Genomic DNA, 24,584 nt, shown 5'->3' with positions numbered 1-24,584 from the left:
GCTTTTGTTCTGACATCAGATGGGGCTGCTAACTGGGCTGCACTTTCTGTGTAACTACCGGCTAGGCACTTCAGGTGGAGAGAACTGATGGAAAGGCATTGCTATTATCTATGACCAGGCAGGTTTGTAGACTGTATTTCCTGGCCAGGTAGTACTGCTGTTTGCGTTCCTCCATCAGACAGGGCTGTGCACTGGTCCCCGTGTTTAAGCAGAGTTGTTGCTTGGAACAGACATTAACAGAGCCTATGAGCCATAGAAGTGCATAGTTGAAATTTGCCTGACTTTCTGGGTAAAAGCTTAAGATGAGCTCTGAGGCTGGGTCAAGTTGCTGTTATGACTTCCAGATTGGGTAGGGCCAGGCCCTGTGCTTTGCAGAAATGTGCAAGTTTTTGTTTGCCTGAGCAAGTTTTTATTTCTCCTTTGTTTCTAAAGAATAGCTTTTATGGATAAGGTATTCTTGGTTAAATTTTTTTCCTTTCAGCACTTTCAATATATCATCCCACTCCCTCCTGGTCTGGAAGGTTTCCATGGAGATGTCAGCTGCCAGGTATATTGCATCTCTCTTAGGTTATTTGCTTATTTTCTCTTGCTGCTTTCAGGATGCTCTCTTTGTCCTTGACCTTTGAGAGTTTGATTATAAATATGTCTTAGGTTACTGTTAGCCTTTCAATTTTCTCCTTATGTTTCAAGGCTGTCATGGTTATCCCAGATCCTTTACATTTCCATATGACTTTTAGAATCAGTTTATTAATTTCTAAAAAGAAATTAGGTGATTCTGATTGAGCTTGCATTAAATCTACATATCAACTTAAAAAGAATTGATATTTTAACATTATTAAGTTTTTCAACCTGTGAATAAGATACAACTCACCCTTTCTAAATGTCTTCTTTAATCTTCCTCAGCAATATTTTGTAGTACATAAGTTATTCACATCTTTTATAACACTTATCTCTAAGCAGAACATATTTTGATGTCATTATAATATTTTTAAAATTAAATTTCCAACTTTTTGTTGCTAGCATATAATATGCATATGATTTTTGTATATTATTCTGCACCTTTCTAAACTCACTAATTAGTTCTATTAGTTTTTTGTAGATTCCATTGGATTTTCTACACCAAAAATTACGCTATCTTCAAATGAAGACAATTTTAGTTCTTTATTTCCATTCTAGATGCCTTTTGTACCTTTTTCTTGCATGATTTATTGTTAAAGCCTCTAGTACAATGTTCAATAGAAGTAATGAAAGCAGATGACCTTATCTCTTTTCCTTTCCTTAGGAGAAAGAATTCAGTCTTTCACAACTAAATACAAACTTAGCTATAGTTTTTCATTTATGCCCTTTATCAGGATTAGGAAGTTCCATTCTGCTTTTAGTTTGCTGGCAGTTTTTATCAGGAATGAATACTGGATTTTGTCAAATGTGTTTTCTGTATCTATTAAGATCATTATTAATTTTTTAAAACAATAAACATACTGAATTACATTCATTGATTTTTTCAATGTTAAAGCAATCCTGTATTTCTGAAATAAATCTCACTTAGTCATAATATATTATCTTTTTGGCATTTTGTTAGATTTAATTTTATCTACGTTCATGTGCAGGGGTCAACATACTATGGCCCACATGCTAAATTCAGCTTGTAGTTCATTTTTGTATGGCTTATGAGCTTAAAAAGGTTTTTACATTCTAAAGTATTCAAGAAGAAGAGAATGAAAGAGGAGGAGAAAGACCATGAGGAAGAGAAGAGGAGAAGAAGAAGAAAAAGAAAGAGAAGAGAAAGAGGTAAAAGAAGATGAAGAAAAAGAGGAGGAGGAAGAAGAAGAAGAAGAAGAAGAAGAAGAAGAAGAAGAAGAAGAAGAAGAAGAAGAAGAAGAAGAAGAAGAAGAAGAAGAAGCAGAAGCAGAAGGAGGAGGAGGAGGAGGAGGAGGAGGAGGAGGAGGAGAAGGAGAAGAAGAAGAAGGAGAAGAAGAAGAGGAGGGGAGGAGGAAGGGGAAGAGGGATGGATGGGAAGGGGAAGGGAGAAGGGGAGGGGGAGGGGGATGGGGGACGATGATGACTGTAAATAGCCTGCAAAGCCTAAAATACTTATCAAACCTTTTATAGAAAATATTTGCTGACCCTTGTTCATAAGGACTATTGGTCCATAATTTTATTTTTATGCATTATCGTTGTCTTATTTTAGTATCAGGGTAATGCTGGCCTCATAGAATGAATCAAAAAGTATTTCCATCTCTTCGATTTTTTTGGAAGAGTTAGTATAGAATTAATATTATTTTTCCTCAAATGTTTAATGGAATTCACCATGAAGTCTGGAGTTTTCTTTGTGGGAATGATTTTAGTTAAAATTTCAATTTCCTTAATACATAAATAACCATGTTAACTATTTGTTCTTGCATGAGCTTTGGTAGGTGTGTCTTTCAAGGAATCTGCCCTTTTCATGTCATTGAATTTATTGACATAATGTTTTCTTCACAACATTTTCTTCTCATTATTTTAATACATGTAATACTATCAGCTCTCTCATTCCCAACATTGGTAACATTTTTCCCTGAGAAATCTGGATAGAGGTTTATTAATAGTATTGATCTCAAAGAACCGGCATTTGGTTGCAGTGATTGTATCTATTGATTTCTTCTGTTCTCCATTTTATTGACTCTCCTTTGATCTTTATTATCTTCTTTCTCATGACTAGTTTGTTTTTAATTTGCTCTTTCATCTCTAGATTCATAAGGAAGAAGCTAATGTCATGATTTGAGATCTTCCTTCTTTTCTATAACACATAGGCTTTTAGCGTTATAAATTTCCTTTTATTTAAATGTCACTGTTCTAGTGACATTCTATAAATTCTGCCATGTTTTTCATTTTCATTCGGGCAAAATGTTTTTTAAATATGCTTTTGATTTCTTTTTTGATTCATGAATGTTTACAAGCATGTTACTTAGTTAATGGATGTTTGGGGACTTTCTAGAGATATTACTGTTATTGATTATTAATTTAATTCCATACTATGGAGCAATTCTCTGGACCCTTCCTTAACTCTTTGTTTTGTTTTTTGGTTTTTTTGGGGAGCGGGGGACGGAGTCTCGCTCTGTCGCCCAGGCTGGAGTGCAGTGACGCGATCTCGGCTCACTGCAAGCTCCGCCTCCTGGGTTCACACCATTCTGGCTAATTTTTTGTATTTTTAGTAGAGACGGGGTTTCACCGTGTTAGCCAGGGTGGTCTCTATCTTCTGACCTCGTGATCCGCCTGCCTCGATCTCCCAAAGTGCTGGGATTATAGGCGTGAGCCACCGCGCCCAGCCTTTCCTTAACTCTTTGAAAGCAGCATCATTGGAGAAGGCAAATTCCTTATACAGTAGTCCACAAGTTCTGGGAAAGTAGGCATGAAAGAGATTGGAAGACTTAATTTTTAACAGTAGCTGTTCAGCACCCACCTGTTTTCACCAGTCTTTCGCCCCAGCTGGAGTTTAGCCTTATCCCAATATTATGCTGTGGGCCCCAAGCAATTTGAGCTACTGCTTCTGATTTATGTTTCACAGTGGCAGTGAAGCAAGTGGCAGTCTTCTTTGTAACTTAGTGTATAGACAAAAGCGCAAGTTAAAATCTGTCCCCCAAACCTATCCACCCTCTTTCAAGCCAGCTATTCTAGAATGCCACCACTCCCTAATTCTCACTCTACACAACACACACACACACACGCATACACACACATACGCGTGCGCGCACATACACACACACACACACACACACACACACACACACCAGTCTTTAACATCCTCAGTGGTATATTATGGTTTTTATGTTAATTTCTTAGGCCTGTGCTTTTTTCTTTCTCTAGTGTGGATTTTATTAGAGGGAGCTAGCAACCCCTCTAGTTTCACCACCTTATAAGAAAATATAGCCCATGGCATGTAGTATTCCTCCACATATTCAAATAAATTTTATAGAATGGCTATTATGTTTCAGGCATTGTTCTATATGCTGAAGATAGCAGAAGTGAACAAAGCAGACAAAAGTTACTGTTCTCATGGAGCTTACACTCTAGTGAGGCAGACAGATAATAAACAAGTAAAATCTAGTGTTTGTCAGATGGTAATAAGCATTGTGGGGGTTGGGAATGGCACTTCTGAATTAAAATAAGGTAGTTGAGGAAAACATCATCATTTAGCAGAGGACTATGAGTAGAAGCTTGAAGTTGGTGATGAAGGGAGCCTCACACATATCTGAGAGTCTTCCACACCAGAAGGGTCATGAGGGCAAAACCTTGAGCAGGACATTGATTGGTAATTGAAGAACAGCACGGAGACCTCTGTGTCTGAGCAGAGGAGTAGCAAAAAAGGTCAGAAAGATATTATCATGTAGGGTCATTGGACAGACTTTGCATCTTACTCTGAGAGAGGTGGGAAGCCACTAGAGGATTTTGAGTGGAAAAGTGACATAATGGTCACTTTTGAGAATAGGGTTGAGGGTGGAGCAAGGGCACTTGTAAAAAGATCAATTAAGAATCTATTGCAGTAACCCCAGTGAGGCATATGACTGTGACTGGTACCAAAGTATTGAGAAATAGTCAAACTCTGGATACTTTTTAAAGGTAGAGCTGACAAGCTTTGCTCATAGATTGAATGTGTGGGTGGTGTGCAAGAGAGGGGTCATCGATAAATCCAAAATGTCTGACTCATAAAACAGACAGATGCACAAGATGGTGGTACAAGTTTCAGACAAGGAGTAGATTCACATTCAATTTGTAATGTGCTAAGTTTGTATTGTCTATACATTATCAGCATGGAGATGTGAGGGAGGAAGCTGACATAACAGCCTGGAAGTCGAGGAAGAAATCCAGGCTGGAGCTATAAACATGTGTTGTCAACATCTAGATGGCATTAAATGCATTGAGTCTGGATGAGTGAATTTAGGTCAAGGAAGAACTCTTCTGGGACACTCCAACATTTAGAGGTCAAAGAGTTAGGAAGACATAGCAAAGAAGATTGAGGTGAAACAGCCAATGAGGTTGGAAGAAAGTCCGAACACCAGGTGAGGAAAATGTTTCAAGGAAAAGAGAGTGATCAATTGTGTCAAATGCTACCGAGAGAACTCAGATAAGCTGAAGACTAAGAATCCACTATTGGATTTTTGCAGTGTGAAAGTTGTTGGTAATCTTGACTACAGCAGTTTAATACCCTGAGTCTTTATTTGTTATTTGCCTAACTTGTTCTGTTAATGAGGTAAAGATGTTTTAAAATCTCCAGTTTGGCTGAGCGCGGTAGCTCACGCCTGTAATCCCAACACTTTGGGAGGCAGAAGCGAGCGGATCACGAGGTCAGGAGTTTGAAGCCAGCCTGGCCAACATAGTGAAACCCCGTCTCTACTGAAAATACAAAAATTAACTGGGCGTTGTGGCATGTGCCTGTAATCCCAGCTACTCAGGAGACTGAGGCAGGAGAATCGCTTGAACCAGGGAGTCGGAGCTTGCAGTGAGCCGAGATCCCGCCACTGCACTCCAGCCTGATGACAGAGCGAGACTCCATCTCAAAAAAAAAAAAAAAAAAAAAAAAAAATCCCCAATTTACAATTGTACTTGTGTTAATTTGTCCTTGTGCTTCCAATCATTTTTTCTTCATATATTTCAACAAAATATCATTTGACTCATAAATCTTAACAGTTTTACCTTCATTGTGCTTTTCCTTTAAAAATATTTTCCTGTTTAATGCTTTTATACTGAATGTGATTTTATTTTATTGTGATCTTTAAATTAATACCTTTTAGAATTACACCAAAATCAGACAAAGTTCATAGATGTTGTAGTACAATTGAAAGCAAAATGTCAAGTAGAAAGTGATCTAGTTAGAACTAAAAGGGCTAGGTGTAGTGGTTCACAGCTATAGTCCCAGCTACTCAGGACGCCAAGGTAGGAGGATCTTTTGAGCCCAGGATTTTGAGACCAGCTGGGCAACATAGTGAGACTCCAACTCAAAACAAAAGAAAGAAAGAACTGAAAACACATTTTATTGCTCTGAAGCCATTTGCTCTGAAGCCATTGTTTTTTCCCAGAGCACAGGCCAAGCATGCATGTAGTATTTAGATTTCTATTCAAAGCTAATAAGATAAACAGCTTCCCTACTGGTGGACTGGTCTTTTGTCACCTCTTGCTGACTTTGCCCCTCTCTACCCTTTTCCCTGCCCCATTGCCCATTCTCCATATCTCATGGATTATCTTCCTCAAAGCTAATTATTAACAGCACATCTCTGCTTAGATATCGCTTTGGTCCTCTGTTACTCATAAGATATTGTCCAACCTCTTTAGAATAGAGCCATGAGAGTCTGGCTTAGCCCTTCATAGCTTCCACATCCTGCCTGACATTCTACATCTCTACCCTTCCCACCTACCCTGTACTCCTCTAAAACTATTCATCATGCTTTGTCATATCCAGTACCTCTGACCATGTGCCTCTCTTTCATAAAGTGAACTTCTCTTTTACTTGAACTGATGAATGCTCATTCATTTTCTAAGACTCTTCTTAAATGTTTATGGTACCTTCTCTAGTCAGAACCGATGTCACTCACCCTTTGGTTCCCTCAACAATTTGTTGTCAACTCCTTGTGGTCATAATCTGAGGCGTTCTTACTGTGTTGCTTCCTTCTCTACTGAAGTGACTGGAGAACAGTGACTGTACCCAGCACAGGGCCTGGTACTCACTGAGGGCTTAGTAAACATTTGTGGAATAAAAATTTAATTTATGAAAATATTAATTATATTCAATCAAAGCTACAATGTATTTATGTTTTAAAATGTCTGTGAATACTGAACTGTGTAAGATAGAGAAAAAAAGTAGTTGTGAAATTTTCATAGATCCCATAGAAGAATAATAATTTCTTTTCTCATCTCCAGATTATCTGTTAGAATATTTCAGTGATGGCCATTTAATGAACAAAATGCCCTGGCAGCATCAAATAGTGTTTAACTTGGGAACATGTTTTCAGTTCACCAAGTGATCTAGTACTGTAAATCCATCCTTGGATGGCTTTAATCTCCTATAATAACCAGTACTTAATGCTATTTTAACAGAATCTGCTTCAGACAATAGTATACAAAACTAAAGAAATTATCTATAACTTTTCATAAATAAGCAGACTCGGAAAAGGAAACATTTGGAAATATTTTATTTCTATGATAAGGAAATCTCACATAAAAGTATCATTTCATTAATTCACAAAAAGTGTTAAATCAGTTAAAATTAAAGAGAAAAGTTCACACCAAATGAAAGACTCCTTTTGTCTTCTCCTCCCCTGCAATATGAGCAAAAATATATTAAATATTAATTAAACTAATAGGTGCAGTAAGTAACTGGTTCTATTATTTTATATCAGAGAAATATTGGATACATAGGAAAGTCTTCTGATAGCATTTGTTGAAGCCTTTTAAATAACCTAAAAGGATTTTGCATAGTTGAGCCACTAATTTAACATTGTGTGCATAATTTTGTTCAAGTGCTTTTAAAATAAACTTTTTCTGAATTCCATTTATTTTTAAGAGAATTAATGGCAATCCTCATGATCTGTCTCATTATGGATTGATATTTCTGGAGAATCAACATTATATTCAATCTTGTCTGAATGTTTTGTTACCTGAAGTAATTTAAACTCCCAAAGCAGCACGAGTTTTTGAAATCAGTTTTTGTCCCTGAAAATTAAGAATAAACATAATCAGATAAAGAAATGGATTATTATACCAATCATACAGTTAACACTCTACAATCCGGGGTGAATTTATGGGTTTGTAGATTAACTAAGTTAAAAATGAAGAAATACATCTCTGATGCCAACAATCAAGGATAGTAAAAGCCAGGGAGAAAACAATATTCATTCATATCAACAGTTTTTTTCTATAACAATCTCCAAATCTGTGCCTATTCTGACTCAATCTTTCCCCTTCCTCTACAAATTACAAGTTATCAGAAATTAAAAGGTTTGCAGATAAAGTACTGCTACTATTTGTTCATGTTCTCTATAGCTAAATAAATGTCTTCTCAGATTATAGAACATTAATCTTCTTCTGTCATGCTTTTCAGAAATGCTTTACATCAAATCTGTTTTACCAGTTTTATCTAATTTGATTATCTATGTCCCACCCCACCTGATCCCACCAAAAACACACACATATACTGATAAGTGCACATACTCAAATGCATCTAATTATATTATTCATAGAAAAACTCTACATTTCTAAATACATCTGTCTTTGGATTTTACATGGCGAGAAAGGCAAAATTGACAAAAAGACTAAGTTATAGAATATCTTTTTAAAGTATAGTGTTGCTATATTCAAATATATGTAGCAATACAACTAAACAGTTGTAAAATTTAGCCAATTGTCTTGATTGTGATAATCATTTCACAATGTATAAATATATCAAAACATCACATGTATACCCTAAACAGATATAATTTGTATTTGTCAGTCATGCCTCAATAAAGCTGAAAAAAGGTAATTTTTAAAAATGTTAGGTAGAATTCCCTAGTTTAAAAAAACCTAGCTAATTATCCATCTAAAATTACTATGTAATTAAAATAACTCCTAAGTACTACTCTGTTGATGTACAAAGGCAAGCTTCTAAATGAGTTCAAAAACATTTTCTACAAATATTCTCCTAATACTCTGTTTGCATAATTAATTTGCTATTAAATCCTTTTATCCATGTAGCTGAATTGATCAATTTTAGGCCAGAAACTATCTAAATTACCATCAACTATTTATACATTCACTTTATGGGTTTCTCTACTATGAAATAAATTAAAATTACTAATTCTATCAATATATTTTAATATTATAATTCTTCCTAATATTAAGAAAATGTGATTTTTTTTAATGTTCTAAAATCGTTCAATCTGTTTCTCAATGAAATTTAAATCTCTCTGAAAATATTTTAAAGTTATAAATTTGTAGGGTCTTCCTTTCATTATCCACTACAGAAAATTCCATAGCAAGTATTTTGAGTATGAAATGAGCTGCATGTACCTCTTCAGCAAAGCAGACTTCCTGTTCCTGACCTTGGCAGCATTTCTCCAACAGGCCTGAGAAATCTGCAATGACAGCCTCAAGTTGTTCCTCTGTTATTTGTGGCTTTTGCTTCACAAGGTTAATGAGAAACCTGCGATTTAAAACAAAACAAAATACAAGAGAAGTCTGTTATGCAATGCTATTTTTCTACAGCCTTGCTGGTAGAGAATTCTCAGAGCCTAAACCCTTACTCCATCAACCTATCACCAGACTGACCACACACACCTTGTCTAGTACTTAAAGTAGAAAGACTGAGGGTGAAAACACGCCAAGTGTTCCACCGGCCTGGAGTTGTGCAGGTTATGGATGGAACACTATTTCATACTTGACCATACTTATGTGTAGTGGAAGGCAATCTCCTCCCACCCCCTAGGAATATTCTTTCCTGTCCTCTCTTCTTAACTGTGTCTTATCCATACTCAAAGACCCAGATCTCTGCATCCTGCCCATGCAGTTATCCCACCCTTATCTAGGCACTGGCAGCAGTAATTGCCTGCACCACTTATTTAGCAAGCCTTTCATGTTGGACTTAGACCAGAGCAATAGGGAGTAAGTAGATCAGAGCAATAGGAAAAGCTTGCCAGAAGAGGCAACATTCTTATCATACCTTGAAACATACCTCAGACTGTGATAAAGGAAAAAAGAGAAGAATGGGTTTTCCAATGAAGGAAGACTATTTACAAAACAAGTGAGGATTAAAATGCATGTGAGTTTGAAGAACATAAGCTCCATTGACTTGCATGACCATCACCATTACAAAAGAGCTCCCACAATGAACTGAAATGTACATGTCATTTCTTAACACCCAAATGGCATGGTTGAATTAAATAAGATAGTTATTCTCTTCAAAGCGTAAATAATGTGAAAAAAAAAAAAAAAGATTCAATGATGTGTTTCCTGTGCTTGGAATGGAAGTACCCAAATTTGCTGCAAAGATATACTCTAATTCCTCAGAATAGATTGCCCACTTTTCCTCAAACCCCAAATACATATCACGATAATAGTTACAACAGAGATTATTTTTACAAATAGGAAATTGTCTGCCCTCATTAATTTTTCTAGACCTGCTTCCCCAATGAGGCTGGGAAGACACTGAGACAAAACTATTTTCAAAGACATTTTAAGTGCTTTGGGAGTAATGCTCTGTTAGTGAGCCCAATAGTGTTAGGTGAGAGAGGTAGAAGTCTCAGTTGCTCTTTGGGGTTGTCATTATTTTCCATGCTAGCAAGTAACAGTTTCTTACTCTTGTTTCATCGTTTGCAGCGCTACACCCTGAGCTTGACACAGATCCTTATGGAAAATGAACTTGTCATCTGAGAATGCAGGAGGGACATATGTTTCATCCACCACCAAGCTGCTGAAGCATGGCCTCCTGTTGGCATATGAAGAAGTGCAGCACTGGCCAACACCAGGGTTTACTGGAGTCGTTTCATGTCTGATACATAAGTGTCCAATAATAATGTCAGCCTGGTTAGGAGAATGAGAAAAAAAAGCAAGGAGATTGGGCATTAGTCATGAAGTTGGTCCAGTTTTTCAGAAAACTGCTGCAATAATTTCAATGTCCAGCAATTTACAATTAATATTACAGGAAAATTTGCTATATAGGATCATGTGACACTATATTGTTAATTCCAGCATTTACTCATTTGTTTGGGCTAAGCCTTAGCACGTAGCAGCAGGTAGTCCATATGTGATGTTGAGGATAGTCATTTAGCTATTTGTGTCAGCTATTCGAAACATGCTTCCAGTTACATACACACTTCTAAAGGACGAAAATATCTCTGCCGTTATGTTTCCCATGTGTATTTAGTAGAACTTTCCATTTTTCTTTTGAGAATCGGTATCTGAAGGTAAGAATAGCACAAACTTACCCCTTTTATTCGTATACATATACACATGTATATACTTGCAGCTACTATATCATCCTAACTGAAAAGAAATAGGACCAATTTTGCAGGTTTTTAAGACTTTCCTAATGTAGAATCTTGCTACCTTGCCTACTTCGGAGATATTTCTTAATCACCTATTAATAACTTGTATTAAGAAATAATATGTTTTGTGTTCACTTTATATATCAGACTAGTGCTGTGTGAGTTACGCAGATTATCTTGTTTAAAACAGCTGTCGTGTGAGGGTGGTATAATTTTTATTCTCAAATGTCAGATGAAAAATCTCAAACTTAATGACATAAGTAGCTTTCCCACTGTGATACAGCTAAAGAGTAGTGAAAGTAGAATGCGGCTGTAGGCTGGTGGCCTCTGGAACATACACCCCTGAACCATTACACCATCCTGCATCCCTGCAGCCTCCCAACAGGGGGAATTCAAGAAACAATTGAGGTGACGTTTAATCATAGGAAACTCTCCTTTTACTGTTAACCTTTGGGGAAAAATTTTACTACAGGAAGACTAAGTAGCAAATAACTCCCCATTATGATCAAGAGGAAAAGGGATAAAATAGACAATTTCATTTGCAATTATGACTTTATGGGGAAAATATTTTTAATTCATCCTGTAATCTTATGTATGACACTAGTGACATTAGGAAGTAAAGAATATTGGCATTACTGACTCGAAAGTCATTTTACTATTCAGAACATGATACTTATCCTGTGCTGTACCCTATACCCTGTGAAAGGGAAAAAATTATCCTTAATGTCACAATGATAACATTATACTACAAAAGGGAAAAATGTAAGTATGGCTAAAACAGTATGACTAATTTTAATCAATCAAAGATAAAGTTTTTTAAAACATCAAAGTAAATATATGAACAAAAAGCAGAAATTGTGAGTTGAAGTTACAAATTATGAATTAAGTTATGAATTATGGGCTACATGTTAGTCATTCTGTCTTTCCGATATATAAAGTTGGCTCAGATGTTGTTGACTAAACTGGCTGCACTTCCACCAGCCATCCTGGAAGAACAGGAAGCCTGGCCACACACCTGCCATCCAGAGCTGAGTCTCACACCTTCCAACTGTGACTAATCAAACAAGCCTCCTAAAGCCATCTCTACATTGGTTTTTACCATCTTCCCTACAGGGGAATTATGAGGCTATTTCAAGTCAAACAGGGCAGAAAAGAGATGGGACTAAACCAAGAAGACACTCACCGCTCCCTCACCACAGGCCAAAAGTTTGTCCTCACTGAGTTGGCAACAAGTGGCTGCTGTGGCTGCCATTTTTCTGGTGATGGCCATCAGCTCCGATGAGGTCAGCTGAGGGGCTTTCTTTGTGTAAGCAACGAGAAATCTGAAAGAAGCATTTTTTTCTACTAAGTCCTGCTGAGTCATTCACGAGTTTTCAGCCACCTTGCTTCTTCTCACAGACTCTCTTCTCTCATGTCAGAAGACATGAGGTCAGCTCATTTGTTTCATCTACGTCGTATTTGAACCAACTTTTGAGATGCATTTACTCTAACAACCACTCCCTGTACTCCTATTATAAAAGCACATCACAATGAAAAAGCCAACTCCAGGCAGAAGGCTGACTCGTATTCCAAACCTCAGAGCTTCATTAATTTTTAACTGTGATCTTTTGGTGTTTTAACTAGGACAGACTGTGACAGAATGGATATCTTTACTGCAAACATTTGCACAGTATGGGGAACTTAAAGTCAATACCACAGATCAGACCTCACAGGTCATTCTCATTGCTTCCAAAGGAGGAGAATGGGGAAGGCTACATTCTCTTCCAGAATATTGGGTAGTCAGATTACACTGACTTCCAGTCTGAAATAGGAACTGAGATTAGAGTAGCTATGGAGTTACTAATTGGAATTTATATTTCCCTTGTCTGTTAATAATTTTAATTCACTAAAAATACTATTTACAAAAACATACGCATTTTGTAGGTAATATTCTCCTAGTTTCTGGAAGAGGCCGCAGCTTCGCTTTGCCAATGCTTGGCTCTCCTGGATGTATTTCTGTAATTCTTCTTCCTGAAAATGAAGAAGTATTACATATACATTTTTCTCTTCTTGGATGCTTAACTTTGTATATAAAAGTTGATCAATATTATATACTATTATAAAACCAATCAGAGATTTGTTAATATTAAAGATGGTAAAGTATAAATTTTGATAATTAAAGAAAATGGATTTTGGGGAGATTAAGTTTAAAACTTTATGAATCACAAAATCATTTAATGGCAAGACTCAGTCTTTGGATAAATGATTACAGTTCTTTCTGTACCAAATTCTTGCCTTTCAAAAGTTATCCAAAAATGAATAATGAATACTACCTTTATTTGTGGATCATAGAACTTTTGGTTAACATTTTTATTTCTACACTTGATCTTAGCCAAAAGGCCGAGAAGCGATTAACATTTTTATTTCTAAAGCAAACCACTAGCTGCTGACTGCTAGTTAATAACAGTTTAATATCTAGACAACTAGTTAATAGATACAGCTGGCTAACAACTAGTTAACAACTAGAGACTTTCAAACCAACAGCATTTTTAACAGATGACATCAATCCAGTTTTTCACACTCCCCTAAAATTCTAGAGACACTTACCCCTTTCTCTTGGCATTCAAGAGGGTTTTCTGTCTGGAAACACTTCTCCAGTAACTCCTGGTATCCTTTAGCAACTCTTAGAATTACCGAGACTGCAAGCTGAGGATGTCTTCTTGAATATTCATGAACAAAACTGAAATATGTGGAGAAAAATATTTCAAGTTATTGGAACTAAGAGACAAAAGGAGCCCTCACTTCTCTAGTTATTCCTGTATAATACGGCCTGTGGAAGTTAAATTCAAATAAATAAACCTGAAAATCAACTATGATTTGAATTATATGAATGGCAAAACTGGTAATGAAGACTGTGATCCTTCAAATCGTCCTGTAAAATGGTTTTTTGTTTTCTCTTGCATCTTTCAATTTGGCTTTTCAATTATGGACTTTATATTCATTTATTCAACAGATATTTTTCCAGTGTTTACTCTCTGCTAGCATTGCTTTAAGCAGATGGACTCAATGATGTGTAAGATAAATACCTGCCCTCTGAAAAGCACACATTATAGGGAGGCAGAACAACCAAACAAGAAATAGGCCATCTCATTTCAGTTAGTGATAAATCAATGAAAATAAATAAAGATGAAAAAGAAGAAAAGGGTTGATACCCAAGGTGGAGAGGCCACTAACTTTGTGTGTGGTCAAGAAAATTCTCTCTCGGCAGCTGATATCAGAACAGAGATCAGCTGAGTGAAGGAAGCCATACAAGTATCTGGGGGAAGATCATTCCTGGCTGAGAAAATTCTACTGCAAAGAACCTTTGCAACTGAAGAACTGCTTCTATTACACAATTAGCTTTAGATGTGCATGGATGTGTAAACTTAAAGATAATTCCTGACTTTACTAATGGTATTCCCAGATTATAGGATTAGTTCTGTCACCAATAAGTTGTCACTATGTGCCTCTTAAATCTGAACTTTATTCTAGCTTACATGATTTTATTTAGCAGTGCAAACAATGTGTGAATGTTTAATTTTGATGCAACAATAGAGTAATATCTTGAGGCAATAGTAAAAAGAAAATTGGGCCATTACTTTTATTACTACATTAGAATCAGACTCTTAAATCTAGAAAGACCCTGGGAAATTATCGAGTGTAATGTCCTAAGTGCTGCACAAATCCCTCCTCTAGTAGTGTCCATAGTTACATACTATACAATTAAAGAAAACGTATTAACTTGATTGCTTGCTTCCCTTAAAGGCAAATAGAGTGAGAACGTGACCTATCATTTGTATTAAAACAAACTAATGTACTGCAAATGCCTCTAAACATGTTTTGATTTTCTTAAAAAATATAAAACATGTAGTTAATACATAGCCAATAAACTGTTCCTATAAAAGGTCTTCTATCTAGCATTATCTATTGTGTTATCTTTTGGAGAAAAGTTTTTCTTTAACATGCGTTGCAAGAGTACATTCTTAATCATGAACTCTTCCTATTACAAAAATATCCATATCCTATTTGAAAGTTCAATGGCAGCCTTGATATGAGTAATCTTTACAGGATGACAATGCTTGTGGTTCCAGAGAAATTGACATGAAATAAAATCCAGCTTCATAAGCAAAGCAGTTAATGAGTCACAATTGTGAAAGCTTCACCATTACACACCAAATTCCATTACTTATTCCCTAGTTATCTACTTAAATCTATTTTGGCTCAGAACATTCTAGCCAAATATCTTCACATATTGAACTCAAAAACCATAACCATCACTCTCCATTTCAACAATGCAAATCTGTCAGCCACATAATCATTTTTACTTGTATGAACATACATTTACAGAGTGTGTTACCTTGCCAAGAAGATATTTTTTTCCCCTGAAGAAAATTGGTTAAAATCTCTATCTCCTAAAAACCTGTTTAGATTTGGTGATAGACCTTCAGGTTTTTCATCATTTTCTGCATGAATTATACATTGACCACGTTCCAGTGTGGTCAGTTTGCAGCATTCTGTTATTTTGTTTGACAGAGTGTCTTGTTGAGAACATATGTAGGACATAATTTTTTCCTGCAACAGGGAAAATAAAGTATAAGTTTTAAAGGTTTATTCTTTAATAAAGGATCTCAAAGTCAGCTTCAGAAAAAGGAAGAAAGGGAAGAGAGGGAGGGAGAAGGGAACAAGGAAAGAAGGAAAAAAGTCCAGGAAAGAAGGAAGGGGAAAGGGAAGTAGAGAGGGAGGGGGGGAAGGAGGAAGGAAAGAAGAAGTAAAAAGGCATTTTAACTTATCTCCCGTTTTAGTGCTTTCTCCCCACTTTTGGGTTTTCTCATTCCTTTCCACTTACCTGTTTGTTCAATTCTTCTTTCCATAGTTGTAAGCTAAACCCTATGTTATTTTAATTTAAAACTTTTACAAATAAGAGGGAAATGTACTCAAATAAAATGGGATGCATATTGCTGTATATATTTCTATTAGCATTCAAATTTGCCACTAAACAACACTTGCAACTGATGTCATAACATGGAGAGCAAACTTTCTGCTCCATGAGAAATTCCGTAAGAACGATAATCAGAACATACTGCAGTGACTGACTATGATATCAGAACATACTGCAGTGACTGACTATGACCTTCAGAGGGCAGTCTATAGATAAAACGGCAGTGCACATAAGTGGCCAGAGAGAGGCAGAGCTTATATAAACCTATCATGGGACTGAAAATTCTGCACATTCTCAGCAAAGACAATTAGAACCCATTGTTCAGCTATCAAAATCCACCTTATATACCATACTGAAATTAATGTTTCCACTTTAAAGGAAAAGGGTGGTTATGAGTTCCAAAAATTGAAAAAACTAACTTTTAAAAAATGACTATGAGAAATAGTAACATGGTCAGTTCAAAATGGGAAAACAGAGCTCAAAGAAAAACAAAATATTTCTTGTTGGTTTTCCTAGTATGCAGGTAGATACTTCTAGAAGAAAAACAAGTAAAGTAGTACAGTCGCCTGTCAAACTGCCTCCTCTCACTTCTTCCCCAACTCCTCAGGGACTGTCACTCTCAGGTCTCCCCTGCAGCCTCAGCTTCTTGCTGACTTCAAGCATCTCAGCTGAATTGTCATCGGAGTAGGCTGAAATGAGCATTTTATCTTCACTTTCAGCCTTCTGGAAACCATAGTCCAGTGCTGGTTATCAAGCCATTTGAGGACCTAAGAGCAGTAATTTTTAAGCTCCTTGGATTTTAATCTCTTTGGTGTGCCCTGGGGCCCATAGAGAGAGAGTAATCTGGGGGTCAACAAGCCTCTCTTGTAATATCTAGAAAGTCTAGGGTTAGCCAAAATAAGCCAATGCCACACTGCTTAAGTCACCACTGACTAGAGCACACTCAGGAAACTGTTACTGGGTTTTTTAAACGTTGTTTTCTAATTCGCTGAGACCCCTTTATTCACACTTCCCTTTGGCATGGCTAGCTTTTTATCTTGTAGAACAGTTTCTTGTGTTATTTCTATTGTATTTGTTCATTTAACAAACTATTATAGAATGCCTTCCATGTGCCAGGCATTGTGCTATGGAGACAACAGTAAACCAAGGCAGTCCCTAACTCCAAGGAGGTCACTGTCTTATCTCTCCTATCAGACTGTGAACTCCTCGAGGTCAGCCTGTGCTTTTATAGCAAGTGTCTGTCACAGTGGCAATCAGATAGAAAGTATTTAACATATATTTATTCATCAAATGAAAGAATAAATGAATGAAAAAACAAATACATTAAAACTTAGTTTCCTCCTGTCCTCTAAGACACTATGTAGAAGCCTTCTGAGAAGTTCTCATAGTTTTTTTAGAAGTAAGAAATAGATGGGCCTTGGTTTCACAAAAGGGGGTATAGCTAAAGTGAAAACCAGGATCAACAAAAGATGGCTTAAGTTTTACTACCAACACGTCTGCAAATTTACGGAGTCACCTAGTTTCCATACCCTGTAACCAGTTCAAGTCAGACAACCTTCTCCCTTTTAGAATGAGACAAAAAGAAAGAAAAGGGAGTGAAAATTATCTTTTTTAAGAAGTAAGACTCTTCACCCCATCCTGCAGACAATCCAACACGTCTCCTCTGCAGCAGTGCTCATGCACGTGGGCCACATCCAGGACTAATTTCTGGATTTCAGTAAAATTAACTTTGGTAAACTTCTGACTCAGTTTAGTAACAGTACTAGGAAAAAAAAAAAGGAAATTAGAAATTAATTTCTTCGTTATCTGTCAAAACAAAATAGAATTTACAGAGTATTACTACAGTAGAAGTTTCAAAGAGTAACAAGTGAAATTCCCTTGTTGTTTAAAAAGAAAAGGAAACATGTTGTAAGGCTTGATTCCAGCTGTGTCTTTCAAGGTGGTAGCTCTGTAAACTGTGACCTGGCCTCACAAATGGTTTAGAAGAATTTTATCTCTTCCTAAAACATGTCTTAAAAATTAAGGTAAATTCTTTTTGCCATTCCACTCTGATGCTGAGCATTTGTATTGAGTGGACAGAAGACTTTAAAAGAATAAACAATTAAGAAATGGAAAACTCCATGGAAATGAGAACCACTTTTTACTGGGGTAAAAAATACTTCTGAGAATCCAGGAAAGGAGGCGTATGTGCAAATCAATGAAATGGGACAAGAAAGTGGAGCAGATTAAACATTTCAGGCATACCATTGTGCCAAGAGAGTAATGTGGCCAAAAAAGAAGTAAGAAATAAAAATTCTGGTTTCCTCTGCATATTTCATTAAATTTTAAGAGTTGTCTTTGTAAAACCACTGTTCCTAGAGAAGATAGTGTTATTCCTGCTTCTGATAAAGATGGATCTTCTCTATAAATTTAGACCACTTAGCTTTCACTATGGATAGCAAATGATAAGGTTATTATAATACTATCTCAATTTCTATTTTATTACTAAGATAAATTTAAATGAAGTAGGTAATTAATCTTTCAATTTCTAGTTGAGTTGGAGAGTAGTTAAGGCATAAATCTGACTTCTTACAGGAAGAAATTTCAGTCTTTAGAACTAATTCCATTAATAAAAACTTCATTATAGATTTCCATTGTCTACAATATGTTTTAAAGTGTTATTTAACCAAACAGCAATCAACTAAACTCTGAATATATATACTTACTACTATTCGATTAGCAGCTCAGATATTTTCATGTACTAGAAATGTTTCATCATAAAAGAGTTGATGAGTACTTTAAATCAGTTATATAATTTAAAATGTTCTTTTCTCCTGACACTAGATGCTAATATTATTGCCTCAAGGGAATATTTTTATGGGAAGCAATAAATGCTATAAAGAGCCTTATAGAAAGTTAAGAAACACAATTAATGTAAAGAATTTCTTGTTAAGGCAAAAGTTGTAAATGATACTCAGTGAAGGCTGACTTATTTTGTAGAAGGGCTGGAAAAATATGGTCTAGTAATGAAGTATAATTTGATTGCAGACCAGAACTTAAAGTGTCTTAAAAAGGAGGTAAATAACACAAACTATAAAAGTCTTTTCCATTTATTATCTCAGCTAGGCTTTAGTAAGTGTTAAACTGACTTATCCATTGGCTTCCTTCTGATCCTACGAGTTCATGGTTCTAACCCCATTAGCCCTCATCAAAGGGGTCTCAAAGGGGTCTTCATTCTCTAAAACAGCAACAATTAGAAAAACGAACCCAAATTGCAAAAGGGTAGTTCTATAGCTCTCACCCTCTTCCCTAGATAGAGCTTGAACTTACATGGCATGGAAAGTTCGGGTCCCAAAATTTTTCATTACTGCACATGCATGTTGATTTAACAAGCTGCTTTCTCTTAATTCTTTTGTAATTGATGCTGCCTAGATGTAGAAGAAACAAGATGTCATGAAAGCATATACTAATATTTTCTTTATGAGCTCTAATATTTAGAAAAACAACAAGTGTAGGTAAAATGCAATTCCATAAAATATGTTTTTTACTAAAAATTATAGATGTCACACGTTATGTCAGAATATTATTGACTCATTTATTCTTTGAGGTTAGTTTATATGCATCTGTGCCAGACAAATTTACTCAAAATACCTTGAAACAGAAACATAACTTTTATATTGGGGATCACCAATGAAAAACTGTACTTTTAAACAGCTTAAAGACAAATTCAAGCCTGCTAATTTCTTAAATGTCTTCTCAGTTACAAAAAATACGATTGTATCACAGCTTGACACTAAGAGTAGTCACAGTTCTGAAGAAATTTTTGTTGTAGGACTGCTGGCGGCAAGTAGTTAATGGTGGATATTATTCTAACTCTCTAAACCTAAAAAAATATTTTCTTCTCTAAACCTCTTTCCTAGTTTGTTAAAGGACAAAAATACTTACACCTCAAATTTGTTCTAAGGATTAAAAAAACAGTGAGTATAAAGCATTTATGATAGTTGGCCTTTATTTTTTCTCTCTCCTCTGCTTCTCCTTTTCTCTGTTTTCTTTCACTTACTCGCTCCCACTTATAGCAGCCTCTCTTTCCCTTTCTCTCTTTCTGTCTTTCCTTCTTTATCCCATCAAACTCACTTCCCTAATAATAAAGTTATTGTTGACTTAATGAATAGATAATAAAAACCAGGGCCGGGCGCGGTGGCTCAAGCCTGTAATCCCAGCACTTTGGGAGGCCGAGACGGGCGGATCACGAGGTCAGGAGATCGAGACCATCCTGGCTAATATGGTGAAACCCCGTCTCTACTAAAAATACAAAAAACTAGTCGGGCGAGGTGGCGGGCGCCTGTAGTCCCAGCTACTCGGGAGGCTGAGGCAGGAGAATGGCGTAAACCCGGGAGGCGGAGCTTGCAGTGAGCCGAGATCCGGCCACTGCACTCCAGCCTGGGCGACAAAGCGAGACTCCGTCTCAAAAAAAAAAAATAAAAATAAAAAATAAAAAATAAAAAACCAGCAAATCCAGTTTTGTTCACACGAAGAATATCAGATTGCTGAACTATTTCTCTATTCCAAAAATGATACTCTCCACATGAAGCACATTTTCATTTTTAACTTTGTTTTTTTTAATGAGTCATAGTCAGACTACAGTACTGGTTCAGATATCCACACAAACATGATACCTTTGTTTGGAAGCATTCAACTGCATTTTCAGCTTTGCAGCAAGATGGAATTGTTTTGTCATAGCGAGCAGCCAAAAGAAGAATTGTAGGTGCATACAGGAACGGATGCCTTCTTGCTATCTCGTAAATGAATCTGTGAAATAAAATAGAGCTGGAAGATTTATAAACACCTACAAATGGGACTACTACCGCTTGGAACTGGACTCTAGGATTTACTTAAAGCTTCAAATAACAAGAACAAAAGCATTTGACTTTGTCTTTACTGTGTTTCTAAGGAGAAAATCATCATATTTTTTCCACATGTTGTCAAAAGTTTCCTCACTAAAGATGCTGGGGGGAAAAATATCTGGCAGATGGTACCAATTCGATTATGAGGAGAAAATAGGCAGGCATGCTAACTATGATTCTTATTAAAAGGTCCTTTTCAATAAGCCTACTCAGATATGGTTCAGGGATCAGCAAAGCCAGACTTCTGTTAAGTGCAACAGAAAGATGCACATTGTATCCCTTGTCAGTGCAGAATGGGGTTATGCACCTGGATAGTCACCATAGCACAGATGTTCTAAGGGCAGTCTCTCTATTTATCTGGTTTAGGAGTAACATGGAAGGCAGAAGTGCTGAAGAGTTACATACAGGCTTCTCCAACAGAGAACATGTTCTCAAATGTCAAATGTACTAGCTGTGTGCCCTTAGCCAGTTGTTTTAGCCTTCCTCCCTTCAATTTCCTATCAACAAAATGGGGGAAAGAAGAAGAATGAAGAGGAAGAGGAGAAGGAGGCTTCAAAGGTTGTTTGTGAGTGTTAATCCGATCCTCTGTGCAAGCAGACATGTTTCCACAACATCCTAAGTGTTCAGTAATCCTTTGCCATGTCTATGTATCTTGACCATGCTTGGATCTCTAACTTTCATTTCTAGGCAATTAGGTAAATACAAAACACCAATATACGGCTCTGGAAAGCATCAATTTTGTGCAATAGTAATACATTCTTGAACAAGGTAAAATTGAGAGTAGAAGGGGTAAAAAGAAAAAAGAAGAAGAAAACAAGGTGTATATCTCTCAAGGGACTAATGGAACCTCTGGTAGGTCTGTCCTGTGGTCTGTACTACATCTAGCATGCTATGGAAACAAAGTTACACTAAATAGTGCTCTCCTAATTACCTTGCCTGGGACCTCAGCAGACACAACACCAAACAAACATTATACCTCTTACTGGGAGTACATGAGTACATTGCAAAAATACCAAATTAGGCTTGCCATTGCTGTGTTTCTGGGGTTTGCATCTACCTTTAAACTGGATCCTTACCTGTTCATGAATGTCTCCCTGTCTTCTTCATATGCTTCACAACTCGTGACAGGTTCTGGGACTTGGAAAACTGGGATGGATGCTGGAGTGGGCTTTTTGTGTGCAAGAAAACAGTTATGTCTTCCCTCTTCACTTTGGCTGCAGCAGTCTGAAAGTCCGTACTTTTCCAAAATGTCTTTCTCATGGCAAAGTTCTTCCAGAAAGGCAGGTAGCTACAAGAAATATTTTATGTTTAGTGAAAGACACTAACTTTGCTTTAAAAATCTATAAGACACAAACATTTTCTAATGTCTAAAATCAGAACTATAGATTCTGAAAATTTTTCCGTACACATTCTAATGTATTTTGTTTTAGCCTGATGAAATAGATTTCTTTGCTGCCTTATGGAAAATGAAACTTTAATCTCCAAACAATGAAAGGAAAAAAGCCATGCAATATTTTGTTTCTCTTTCTCAATTTTGAATTATTTTGTTTTTCCTTTTTGTGTTATCAAAAATTTGGACTAAGATATATAAGCTTTTATAAATATATAAACCATGTTTCATAGACACAGGAAGGGAAACAACACACACTGGGGCCTGTCAGTGGGTGGGGTGCAGGGAGGGACAGCATTAGGAAAAATAGGTAATGCATGCTGGGCGTAATACCCAGGTGATGGGTTGGTAGGTGCAGCAAACCACCATGACACATGTTTACCTATGTAATGAACCTGCACATCCTGCACATGTACAACAGAACTTTAAATTTAAATATAAATAAAAAAGAAACCGAGCAAAATAATATTTTCATTATTCTCATTAAAGATGTAACTTTTGGAATTGCAAATACATATGTATATATTATGGTATATACATATATATATTCATATACACATACCACATTTCAAACATCAATGCTCATTTTACATGCCATCCTTACAAGGCAATAAAAAATTACATATTATTTTTAATTAGAAATAAAAATGATTTTGAAACGAAATAATGGTTGGATTTTAAACTGAAAAAATGATTTTTTAAAAAAACACTTTTCTTGGTCGTAATTACAGATTTAGCTAAAATGTGTTAAAATGTATGTGCTTCCTTGTCTGTGACTTACTCTTACCAAACTCAGATGACAGCACCAATATTACACAGAAAGCCTCGAGAAATACATGTGTTTCGTGCATCTGAGGAAACTTTTATGTAGCTTTTATAGCTGCTAAAGTAATATTTAGAGAATCCTGGAACACTTACATAAGATTTCTAATTCCCAATCCTCATTTAAAAGGTAGACCTTTAAATTTACAAGAATAAATCAGCAATCTGTAACATTACCTTGAACCTCTAATTGGATGTAAAGTTGCAATAGATAATGTATTTTGTGTTTTTTATGCACATTTTGAAAAGATTATCACAACAAGACAAAAATAGAGATGCAAAACAGAAATTTTTGTCAAATCATAAATTTCAAAATTGGAAAGTACTTAAACCATATATTTAAAAGGGCATCTCTTCTGTGATATTCCAGGTACATTGTCTTTCGGCCACCTAATTAATCCCACCATAATAGAGTATTCTCTGGGCATGTTGGTTTATAATTGGAGTGTTCTAATCACTATAAAGTTTGTTTCTTTGTTAAGATAAAATAAATAATAATAAATATTATTTGTTGAGTTTCGACATTGAAATATCCTTATACTAAGAAAAGTATTTAGTGTTTATCTAAAATTCAAATTGAACTGGGTATTATGTTTTATTGTTCTTTGCTAACCCTGGCAACCCTAACCATGTGCTATGCATCTTACATTCACTATAATTATAGTGTTAAGAAGCTACTAAGACTGTCAGTTTCAAGCCAGATGGTCTAGTTGAAATCCTGGCTCTGCCATTTGGTGGTTCCCTTAAGAAAGTCACTTAAATTCTCTGCACCTCAACTTCCTCAACTGGAAGATTAGCATCTATCTTCAAGGATTATTTTAAATGTTTAATAAATGAATATAGGTAAGCAAAGCTGATATCCTGCCCAGAAGCCCCAGCCAGCATCTCTTGACTCACTGGACAACCATTCTGGTTCATCAGTGCTATCTATCCCCTATGTCGTAAAATATTTTTATTATCAATGTACACGTTATGCTTCCTAGAATAATGCCAGTCACATTGTGTGTATAATAAAAGTTAGCTACTATTATTGTTATATCAATTTCCATGCTAACTCTGAAATGGGAGCTATTATCATCTCTTATTTTATAGATAAGAAAACCGAAGCTCAAAAAAGGTAATACGCCCATAGTCATCAAGATAATTTTATTTCAGAACCTTAGCTCTTAGTCATCATATTCATATGGTCTCTTTACAATAGCTACCTATTGTTCTCTTCCGCTCTCTTTAGCAATTCAGAATTAACCTAATCCCTCTTTCATATAATAGCTCTTCAAATATTTAAATGCATTTTTCATTGCTATTTTTGTATCTTCTCTTCGGCATGCTAAATTTTAGTCAAATATCACAACGCTTTTTTGAAATTATTCACTCACCTGGTTTTCTAAACACCCTGCAGACTGTTCATCTCCAGTGGGTTTCTCAATTGCAGTCAATACATCTTTCACCATTTTGCTTACTTCCTTGTAAGTGGCTTCTTGAACAAACTGAGCAAAAAATATGGTAGCCCTGAAACAAAAATACATGTGAATCCTTAAGGA

General features: G+C 36.0%; 1 protein-coding gene and 1 pseudogene across 1 annotated transcript; both read right to left on the bottom strand.

The window, feature by feature from the left end:
* Positions 1-7,146: 7,146 nt before the first annotated feature.
* AF (alpha fetoprotein) lies at positions 7,147-24,584 on the bottom strand. Its single transcript, XM_011733765.2, has 13 exons — positions 24,420-24,584; positions 21,908-22,119; positions 20,604-20,736; positions 19,258-19,355; positions 17,581-17,710; positions 15,367-15,581; positions 13,578-13,710; positions 12,904-13,001; positions 12,175-12,313; positions 10,304-10,527; positions 9,019-9,151; positions 7,629-7,683; positions 7,147-7,289 (listed from the first exon to the last, which is right to left on the bottom strand). The coding sequence occupies exons 1-12, from the start codon at positions 24,567-24,569 to the stop codon at positions 7,639-7,641; spliced, it is 1,710 nt and encodes a 569-aa protein (XP_011732067.2). The 5' UTR covers positions 24,570-24,584; the 3' UTR covers positions 7,147-7,289; positions 7,629-7,638.
* Positions 13,271-13,382, bottom strand: LOC112425860 (U2 spliceosomal RNA; annotated as a pseudogene).

Source organism: Macaca nemestrina, chromosome 3 (genome assembly GCF_043159975.1).
Source record: "Macaca nemestrina isolate mMacNem1 chromosome 3, mMacNem.hap1, whole genome shotgun sequence".
Lineage (NCBI taxonomy): Eukaryota > Metazoa > Chordata > Mammalia > Primates > Cercopithecidae > Macaca > Macaca nemestrina.
Note: the sequence above shows the minus strand (reverse complement) of the source record. Positions and strands in the feature narration are given on the sequence as shown.